At 39.4% G+C, this 11,283-nt stretch overlaps 1 gene segment (V, D, J or C); it reads right to left on the bottom strand.

The window, feature by feature from the left end:
- Positions 1–1,275: 1,275 nt before the first annotated feature.
- Positions 1,276–1,886, bottom strand: LOC130882909 (Ig heavy chain V region PJ14-like). The segment is given in 2 exon segments: positions 1,276–1,757; positions 1,841–1,886. Coding segments are annotated over 2 exon segments (528 nt in total).
- Positions 1,887–11,283: the final 9,397 nt, after the last annotated feature.

The following is an 11,283-nucleotide window of genomic DNA, read 5'->3' as shown; positions in this document are numbered from 1 at the left end:
GCTATCCTTAGACTCAAATTTCAGACAAGTGATAGAAATGAGTTATATCTGAGAAGAAAAATGAGACTGATCTCTTAGATGAAACAAAAAGGTGAGGAGTTAAAGGTCCTAACTTTTTACTTTTTGAAATTTTCTATAAGTATCAAAGCTTCATATAAACCGTAGAGTATTCACTTTCATTTAACTTTCAACAGTGGATGAGATAATGAAATATTTTGTTTTTAATTATGTGTATATGTTTCTGTGTGAGTACTGTAGTGTTCATGGGGACAAATAGAGACTATGGGTTCTCCAGACTTACAGGTAGGTATGAATTAAAATTTTGGGAGCCAGAAATTGAAACTGTTTCCCTGCAAGAACAGTATGCTCTCTGAAACTCTGAGCTGCTTCCTGAATGTGTATAAGAGCAGCGGCAACCTTCCCTTTTATGTTTGCTGCAGCTCAGTTCTCAACAGTTAAAGTATCATACCAATCTGCATGAACATGGAGGGCCTGGTCAGTAATAGCCAGACATCAAGAGCACAAGATGAACACTTACCCTGTGCAACTTAAGAAGCTCATCTTAGGAAAAGTAAATTTAGGGAAGTCTGATCATTGTTCAGATAGTGTAGAGTGAGAAGATTAATCAGTTAGTTGGGAATGATTATCCCAAAAATAAGTTGTATGGAAGATAACCACAGTTAATAAGAACATATCCTCTTTTCATATATCGATAAAGTCAGTTTTATAGTTAGACAGACCCCAAACAATAACTATTTGTGTTTCCTGAGGAACACTGCTTATAAGTCTTATGGGAAAGTTAATTTTAACCAAGGTGCAAATGCATGAAATGGGATCTGTTAAAAGCAATAATCAATTTTATCCTTTTATGGTACCTTTTTGGAGTAGAAGGAAACTATGGGTATTTTAGTCTCCAGGGTGTTGTGAAAAAATGACTTTAAATTAGGGAAGCTGTGGTTTCTCTATCACAGGTACAAAAACAAAGAGGACAAATTACAGCTCTTTTAAAGTTCTCTAGCTTATAACTGAACCTAACATCAACAAGTGTCATAACTGCTGACTCCTTTAAATATCTGCATATATAAGAAAATGTATGAATATGTATGGATGTGTGTGTATCTAAACTATATAAATGTTTATGTCATTCTATCTAATAACAAGAAGCAGATTGTTAGCTTACAGGGCTTGGGGGAAAAGCTATTTGTTATAGTATTTGAACAAATAGATGGTTTATTAGACTACGACAGTGAAGAGATGCGTCTAGAGGATTTTTCTTTATCTGTGTTTGGAAAAGAAAAATACAGATTCTAATATTGAAACATTTGCCCATGCAGCATAGTCTAGAACATACTGGTCTTGGGAGACCCTGTTGGTCCCTATCGCCCCCTGCTGGTCATGAGCGTCTCCATATGGAGGTTTCTGTGCAGGCTCACACTGGAGTTCTCTCACTGTGCTTTTGGCACAGTAATACATGACTGTGTCATCTGTTTGCACACTTTTCAGTTTTACGAAAACTTGGCTCTTGGAGGTGTCCCTGGTGATGGTGATTCGGGACTGGAGAGGTGATTTATACTCTGTGCTTCCACCACTCCATATTCTTCCCATCAACTCCAGACACTTTCCTGGAGGTTTGCGAATCCAGCCTAGACCATAGCTGGTTAATGAGAATCCAGAGACAGTGCAAGTGAGAGACAGGGTCTGTGATGGCTGCACTAGGCCAGGTCCTGACTCCTTCAGCTGTATCTTGGACAGGGCATCTAGGGACAAGCAACAATGCCATCAGTCACATAATCTATATATTAAATCCTGGATCCCTTTCCTGAAACCTTGAAGCACTTACAGCTTGGAAATGTCACCAGGCAGAGGAGCAGCACCAGGACAGCCATGCTGTGTTGGAGACTCTAATCAGAAGGAGATGGGGCCTCTCAGTTTGGCCTTGGACTTCATCTTGAGCTAGAGTACTGCTTTGCATTGAGGGAGGTTCCAGATGCATAAAAGCAAGCACAGGCATTTGCTTTGTGCATCTTAGAGGTACTCGACATTGAACCTCAGGATCATTGCTGTGATGCTGTCTGCGCCGGGCGGTGGTGGCGCACGCCTTTAATCCCAGCACTTGGGAGGCAGAGGCAGGCGGATCTCTGTGAGTTCAAGACCAGCCTGGTCTACAAGAGCTAGTTCCAGGACAGGCTCCAAAACCACAGAGAAACCCTGTCTTGAAAAACCAAAAAAAAAAAAAAAATACTGTGATGCTGTCTGGATTTCCAATTCCAACAAAACAGGAAATATTAAAAGTCATACTGTACAGGTCTTAGAAGCAAAACATGGAAGTGTTTACATTATCTAGGTCCACATTCATTCAGTGCAGGCAGAGGAGAATACCAGGTTCTTAATGGATATATGTATCTCTGTTACTCTCAGTAGAGAATTTAAATGATATTGTACTTTTAGTGATCAGAAATCCTGTTTAAGGAACTAATTAAAATTCTTTGTCTTGGTGTCTGTGAAGATGTCTCATTCTTATAACTTCTCAGGAAATAACTTGTAAGGAAGCAGCTCACACACATTTCATACATGTGATTTCCCATGTTTATCTGTAAGGAAATCTGTGGTACCGATTTGAGTCCCATATTATTAGGCTCAATATCACCTTCTCACTTAGGAACACCCTACCTGGACACTAGTTTCTGTTACTCTTGATTTGCGTCAGTCTAGCCATGTACTTTTATATCTTTCTCTTTCACTCTCCTCAGCTTGTACCCAGTCTGAGGTTCCTAAATATGGTTGTTGCTTTGGTAAGTTATAGGAAGATAAGCTACTTCATAACACTTCATGAAAAACAACAGTGTGCACCAGGTTTGAGGGTTATATTCACTGAAGTAATAACAAGAGAGAGAACATTAAGTGATAACAAGAAGTGGAATGTAAGGCAGATATAAACATGGGGAACCCTGTGACTTGAATGATAATCATGGCATAGATTTAAAAGAGTTTCTTGTGTCTTTCCCTGTGTCTTGTTAATGCAAATCACCAGGGAAGAAAATTGCAGAGCTGAAACCAACCTGTTCATTCAAGACTCAGGAAATGTCTGTCTTACTTGGCATTAGAGACATCACAATTTGTGTCCTTTATTTATTTATTTATTTATTTATTTATTTATTTATTTTTATTGAAAAAAAATTACCGCCTCCTTCCCACCTCCCATTTCCCTCCCCCTCCGCCCGCTCCTCTCCCTCCTGCCACTCCTTTTCTCCTTCCTCTCCAGTCCAAAGAGCAGTAAGGGTTCCCTGCCCTGATGAAAGTCCAAGGTCCTCCCCCCTCCATCTAGATCTAGGAAGGTGAGCATCCAAACTGACTAGGCTCCCACAAAGCCAGAACATGAAGTAGGATCAAAACCCCTTGCCATTGTCCGCGGCCTTTCATCAGCTCTCATTGTCCGCCATTGTCAGAAAGTCCGGTTTTATCCCATGATTTTTCAGTCACAGTCCAGCTGGCCTTGGTGAGCTCCCAATAGATCGGCCGGAATGTCTCAGTGGGTGGGTGCACCCCTCGTGGTCCTGACTTCCTTGTTCATGTTCTTCCTCCTTCTGCTCCTCATTAGGATCTTGGGAGCTCAGTCCTGTGCTCCAGTGTGGGTCTCTGTCTCTATCTCCATCCATCGCTAGATGAAGGTTCTATGGTGATATGCAAGAAATTCATCAGTATGGATATAGGATAGGGTCATTTCATGTTCCCCATCCTCGGCTGCCCAAGGAACTAACTGAGGACATTGCCGTGGGCACCTGGTAGCCACTCCAGGTTCAAGTCTCTTGCCAACCCTTAGGTGGCTCCCTTAACTAAGATATGTGCTTCCCTGCTCCCCTATCCAACCTTCCTTTATCCCCGATCATCCCGTTTCCCCAAGTTCCCCCAATCCTCTCCTTCTCACATTTCTCTCCCCATCTCCCCTTACCTCCATCCCACATCACCCCCAAGATTCATAGGTTTGTGGGTTAAAATCCGTGTCTTCTATACGATTCCATTGGTCGACTTCTCTGTTTTTATGCCAGTACCACGCTGTTTTCATTACTGTAGCTCTGTAATAGAGTTTGAAGTCAGGGTTGGTAATACCTCCATACGTTCCTTTGTTATATAAGATTGTTTTTGCTATCCTGGGGTTTTTGTTTTTCCATATAAAGTTGATTATTGTCCTCTCAAGATCTGTGAAGAATTTTGATGGAACCTTGATGGGGACTGCATTGAATCTATAAATTGCCTTTGGTAGAATTGCCATTTTTACTATGTTGATCCTCCCAATCCAAGAGCAAGGGAGATTCTTCCATTTTCTGGTATCCTCTTCAATTTCTTTCTTCAAAGACTTAAAGTTCTTTTCAAATAGATCTTTCACTTCCTTGGTTAGAGTTACCCCAAGATATTTTATGCTGTTTTTGGCTATCGTAAAAGCTGATGCCTCTCTGATTTCCCTCTCTGCTTCTTTATCCTGTGTGTATAGGAGGGCAAATGATTTTTTTTAAGTTGACTTGTATCCTGCAACATTACTAAAGGTGTTTATCAGCTGTAGGAGTTCTTTGATGGAGTTTTTGGCGACACTTATGTACACTATCATATCATCTGCAAATAACTCAAGTTTAACTCCTTCCTTTCCCATTCGAATCCCATCGATCACCTATGTTGTCTTATTGCTATTGCTAAAACTTCAAGCACTATATTGAAGAGGTATGGAGAGAGTGGACAGCCTTGGCATGTTCCTGATTTTAGTGGGATGGCTTTAAGTTTCTCTCCATTTAATTTGACTTTAGCTGTCGGCTTGCTGTAAATAGCTTTAATTATATTTAGGTATGACCCTTTTATCCCTAATCTCTCCAAGACTTTTATCATAAAGGGATGTTGAATTTTGTCCAATGCTTTTTCAGCATCTAATGAAAGGATCATATGTTTTTTTTTTCTTTCAGTTTATTTATATGATGGATTACATTGATAGATTTTCATAGGTTGAACCAGCACTGCATCTCTGAGATGAAGCCTACTTGATCATAATGGATAATTTTTGTAATGTGTTCTTGGATTTGGTTTGCCAGTATTTTGTTGAGGATTTTTGTGTCAATGTTCATGAGTGAGATTGGCCTGTAATTCTCTTTCTTGGTTGAATCTTTGTGTGGTTTTGGTATAAGAGTAACTGCAGCTTCATAAAAGGAATTTGGCAATGACTCTTCTGTTTCTATATTGTGAAATACATTAAGGCGTATAGGTATTAGGTCTTCCTGGAAGATCTGGTAGAATTCTGCATTGAATCCATCTGGTCCTGGACTTTTTTTGAAAGGGAGGTTTTTTTTTTTTATTTATCTTTTATTAAAAAAAAATTTCTGCCTCCTCCCCGCCTCCCATTTCCCTCCCCCTCTTTCTGCTCCTCTCCCTCTCCCCCAACTCCTCTTCTTCTTCCTCTCCAGTCTAAAGAGCAGTCAGGGTTCCCTGCCCTGTGGAAAGTCCAAGGTCCTCCCCACTACATCCAGGTCTAGGAAGGTGAAGATCCAAACTGGCTAGGCTCCCACAAAGCCAGAACATGAAGTAGGATCAATACCCCGTGCCATTGTCCTTGGCCTCTCATCAGCTCTCATTGTCCACCATGTTCAGAGAGTCCGGTTTTATCCCATGCTTTTTCAGTCACAGTCCATCTGGTCTTGGTGAGCTCCCAACAGATCAGTCCCACTGTCTCAGTGGGTAGGTGCACCCCTCGTGGTCCTGACTTCCTTGCTCATGTTCTCCCTCCTTCTGCTCTTCATTAGTAACTTGGGAGCTCAGTGTGGAATATATACCGGAAAGGGAGGTTTTTGATAACAGCTTCCAATTCTTTGCGACTAACAGGTCTATTTAGGTTGTTCACCTTGTCCTGGTTTAACTTTGGTATATTGTATTCATCTAAAAAAGTGTCAATTTCTTTTACATTTTCCAGTTTTGTGGCATACAGGCTTTTGTAGTAAAATCTAATGATTCTCTGAATTTCCTCTGTGTCTGTGGTTATGTCCCCCTTTTCATTTCTGATCTTATTAATTTGCAAATTCTCTCTCTGCCGTTTGATTAGTTTAGATAGGGGTTTATCAATCTTGTTGATTTTCTCCAGGTATCAGCTTTTTGTTTCATTAATTCTTTCAATTGTTTTCTGTGATTCTATTTTGTTGATTCCAGCCCTCAGTTTGATTATTTCCAGTCTCCTACTCCTCCTAGGTGAATCTGCTTCTTTTTTTTTTTTCTAGAGCATTTTGGTGGGCTGTTAAGTCTCCAATGTGTGTTTTCTCTGTTTTTTTTTTTAAGTGGACACTTAGGGCTATGAACTTTCCTCTTAGGACTGCTTTCATAGTGGCCCATAAGTTTGAGTATGTTGTTTCTTTATATTCATTGAATTCAAGGTAGACTTTAATTTCTTTCTTTATTTCTTCATCAATCCAGGTATGGTTCAGTAGTTGACTGTGCAGTTTCCATGAGATTGTAGGCTTTCTGGGGGTAGCATTGTTGTTGAATTCTAGCTTTAATCCATGGTGATCTGATAAGATACAGGTGGTCACTAATATTTTTTGTAACTGTGGATGTTTGCTTTGTTACCGAGTATGTGGTCAATTTTCGAGAAGGTTCCATGAGCTGCAGAGAAGAAGGTATATTCTTTCATATTTGGGTGGAATATTCTATAGATGTCTGTTAAGTCCATTTGGTTCACTACCTCCATTAATTCTCTTATTTCTCTGTTAGGTTTCTGTCTAATTGACCTGTCCATTGGTGAGAGGAGTGTTGAAGTCTCCTACTACTAGAGTGCAGTTTGATGGCTGGCTTGAGTTTTAGCAATGTTTCTTTTACGTAGTGGGTGCTTTTATATTAGGGGCATAGATATTCAGGATTGAGACTTCATCCTGATGAATTGTTCCTGTTATGACTAGAAAATGTCCCTCTTCATCTCTTCTGATTGATTTAAGTTTGAAGTCAACTTTGTTAGAAATTAGTATGGCCACACCTGCTTGTTTCTTAGGTCCATTTGCTTGATAAGCCTTATCCCATTCCTTTACTCTGTGTAGGTGCCTGTCTTTGTGGTTGAGGTGTGTTTCTTGTAAACAGCAGAATGTTGGATCCTGTTTTTGTATCCAGTCTCTTAGCCTGTGCCTTTTTATAGGTGAGTTGAGTCCATTGACATGAAGTGATAATAATGACCAGTGGTTGTTAACTCCGGTCACTTTTTTAGTAGTAGAGTTTGTGTGTTTCCCTTCTTTGAGTTACGCTGGTGAAGGGTCTCTAGATGTCTGAGTTATTGTGGTCATTGTTGGACTCCTTGGTTAGTGATTTTCCTTCTATTACTTTCTGTAAGGCTGGATTTGTGGCTACGTATTGTTTAAATTTGTTTTTATCCTGGAACATTTTGTTTTCTCCATTTATAGTGAACGAAAGCTTGGCTGGGTATAGTAGTCTGGGCTTGCATCCATGGTCTCTTAGTTTCTTCAGTACATTTATCCAGGACCTTCTGGCTTTCATGGTTTCCATAGAGAAGTCAGGTGTAAGTCTAATAGGTTTACCTTTATAAGTAACTTCGCCTTTTTCCTTTGCAGCTCTTAATATTCTTTCTTTATTCTGTATGCTTTGTGTTTTTATTATTATATGGTGAGGGGATGTTTTTTTTTTTTTGATGCAGCCTATTTGGTGTTCTGTATGCTTCTTGAACCTTCATAGGTATATCTTTCTTTAGGTTGGGAAAGTTTTCTTCTATAATTTTATTGAATATATTTTCTGGACCATTGAGCTGCGCTTCTTCTCCTTCTTCTACTCCTATTATTCTTAGGTTTGGTCTTTTTATTGTGTCCCATATTTCCTGAATATTTGTGATGAGAGTTTGTTGGCCTTGCTGTTTTTTTTTTTTTGATTAGCGTGTTTATTTTCACTATGGTATCTTCAGAATCTGAGAATCTTTCTCCTATCTCTTGCATTCTGTTGGTTATGCTTGTTTCTGTATTCTCTATTCGTTTACCTAGATTTTCCATGTCCAGCTGGCACTCTGTTTGTGTTTTCTTCTTTGCCTCCATTACAGTTTTCAAGTCTTGAACAGTTTCCATTATCTGTTTGATTGTTTTTCCTTGGTTTCCTAGAGTATCATTCACTGATTTACTCAATTCTTCTAACTTTCTGTTGTACTTTTCATCCATTTCCATAAGGGAATTTTTTTACATGCTGTTTAAGGGCGTCAATCACTTTCATAAAGGCAATTTTTTTCTGCTTCCTCTTGATCAAGGTATTCACGTCCTCCTGTTGTGAGGTCGTTGGGTTCTGGTGGTTTCATATTGTTTTTCAGATTGTTGGGTGAATTCTTGCATTGGCACCTGCCCATCTCTTCCTCTGAATGCTCCCCTATGGATCTTCTTTTACAGGATCAGGTCTCCTTGCCTCCTGATGTACCTTCCCATTGATGACACTCCCCAGTGATGGCTCTCCTGGTGCTCCAGTGATGTCTCTCCTGGTGCCAATATCAGATCTCCATGCCCAAAGATGACTCTCCTGCTGTCGAGATCAGATCTCCGTGCTGCTTGGGTAGATCATAAACAAAGCACCTACCTTGCTTGGATGCAGGCAGGCTATTGAAACAAAGGAACTCCCGTCTGCCCGCTTGCCCTGAGGATTCGACCCCAGTGCCCAGACAGGCTGAGCTGTGTGGTGTTATGTGCCCTAAGAGGGAAGGGGGGCAGAAAGGAGGAGGGTTATGGATGCAAGCTGGGTGGGATAGGAAGAGAGAGGTAGTATGAAGGGAATAGAGCTCCTGCAGGGATTCCAGGAAGTATGGGGGGGGGATGAGGAACTTCTGAGTTCCCTGTCCCAGGCTGCTGCCACGGGTCAAAAACTCACCCCAATGTTGGCTCTCCAGGTGCTGAGATCAGATCTCCGTACTCTGTTCATTATTTCTTTATGCATAGTCTTTTCACTTTTTGCCGTGAGTTGCAGTGGTAGAAACTGCTCTTCCCTTTAAGGAGACAGCCATCCTGTGAAAGCCCTGATCATCATGTACAGTATGAGTTCAATGTTCCTTGTGTTTTTTAATGCTTCAGGGTTATAAAAAGATTTTTTCAGGCATGATGCTTTGTAAGTTTCATTTGGGTTTGTTTGATATTTTCCTTGTGGTTACAATAGTTTGGAAAGGAATATCTCAGGAATAAATTCACATTTCTTATACTATATTGGGGAACTAGGATTTCCACTTATTCAAATATTTTTTTGTCCGTAGTTACTTTAGAGATATTTTCTAAATTATGTTTCCATTTCGGTAGAAAGGCACCATGACCACAACTGTTATAAGAAACCGTAAAATTTAGGGTTCTTTCCTGTAGCTCCAGAAGTTCAGACCATTCTCATCATGGCACGAAGAATGGCAGCGTGCAGGAAGTCTTGGTGCTGGAGGAATAGATGAGAGTCCAACATCTTGCAAGGAATAAGAAATCACCTGACAGACTGGGCAGCACTCTGAGCATAGAAAACCTCAAAGCCTACCCTCTAAAGTGACACATTTCCTCAATCAGGCTGTGCTATTATGTAAACCAATTACATTCAAACTTTGACAGAGAGCTTCTGTCCATATACTATACTCTCTTACTCCTTGGGTTTTTCTTTTTTTCATGAGACTCTCTAGAAGGAAGTGACTGGGAAAAGAGCATTCGCAACGGGAATGCATTCATACTAAATTCACACATTATTTATTATTATCATCTATTTGAGAGGTGTTCCTTGAGAGTTTCATATTTTTGTGACAGGGGTTTCTAGATGCCGTTTTGGTGCCATTTCTGGGACTGGTTGTGTGTGGTTTGGTTCTTGGACTTGGCCATGTCCGGATGGTAATCAGCGGCTCCCGAAGCACCTGTGACTGGAAGAGAAGGAACCAGAATCTTTCTCCTTGGGCAACTACATGACGAATGCCTGATTCCACCTATTTTCTTGCATTACGTTTAGTTTTCATGCCTACCTATGTTCTGACTTGCCATAGGGTAAAGCATTTTTTACTAGTAATCAATGGCAATAAAACATATTCACTGCATACATAGGGAAATCTCACATCATCTCCCTTTTTCTGTCTAAACACAAAGGAAACTTTTAACTTTAACTTAATAAAACTACATATAACAAAACAGACATCAAGCAAGAATAAGAGTTACCATATTTCTCGCAGTTAAACTTTCATATCTAATTTAACTTTTGTCATAACTCAGGAAAACTATAATTGTAACTATGTGTCTTCAACTCCATCAAAGACCCCAGAAGGATGTAATATTACCTAAGTAAATGGAAAGTATTCCACTTCCAAAACTATAAAATTGACAGAGACATCTCACTGCCTGGAGAGGAACTGAAAGCACTTCTGTAGTCTTGGGGAATCTTTTCACAGCCTTCATGCCCACAGTATCTGGCATACATTTATATTTAACGGAGAATTTGAAAGACTGATTCATCTGTATTTGCAGTTTATAAATCACTTTTTACTGTCTCCTGCAGAATGTCTGACAGACTCTTTTATAAAGCAGTAACCCTGAAGGACTATCTTGCCTTCTTTTGGCAAGTTCAGCATTCATTTTCTGTGGGTCTTTCATGCCCCATTTATATAATATACCATCAAGCAGTCCACACAAAAACAGTTTCTTGACCACATGACTAGTAAACTCTATAAAGAGCCTTTTTGATGTCCATAATACTCATGAAGTAATTAGTGCTGCCAAAAGCAGACATATGTCACTATCAAGAAAAGTCTGAGTTCTTCAAACATTTTAAATGCAATATTTTGTAGGTATTTGTAGTGTTGAAAAATATGTATCTAATGAAATATATCTCTGTACATTCAGAAAAATATAACATATCTACAGTTTGACTATTAAATGCGTATCTATTAATTCATAATTTTAGTTACACATTACATTTTTAAATGAACTGTATAAGCTCATTTAATTATTATATAACTGTATATGTTTTAATACCTTAAACAGGAACAGAAACATACATATAACAAAATTGTCTTCAAAATTGTATCAGTAAACAAAAGTCCATGCCAATGTACAATATTAATCTCTATATCACATTCCCCTTATTTTTTGAGGAATTGACCGAGACCATTAATCATTTATAAGCAATTCCCTTTAAATTAAAAAGAAATATTTATAAACAATCTTATTGGGAATTTTTATGTATTTTTCTTCAAAGTGCTTCCCACTGTTTGTTGAATGTAGTATTTTTAGGGTTCATGGAGACCTTTTGGGGGATCTTGATCCATCAAACCACATT

Source organism: Chionomys nivalis, chromosome 10 (assembly GCF_950005125.1).
Source record: "Chionomys nivalis chromosome 10, mChiNiv1.1, whole genome shotgun sequence".
Classification (NCBI taxonomy): domain Eukaryota; kingdom Metazoa; phylum Chordata; class Mammalia; order Rodentia; family Cricetidae; genus Chionomys; species Chionomys nivalis.
The sequence above is the reverse complement of the archived record's forward strand: the minus strand, read 5'-3'. Positions and strand labels throughout refer to the sequence as shown.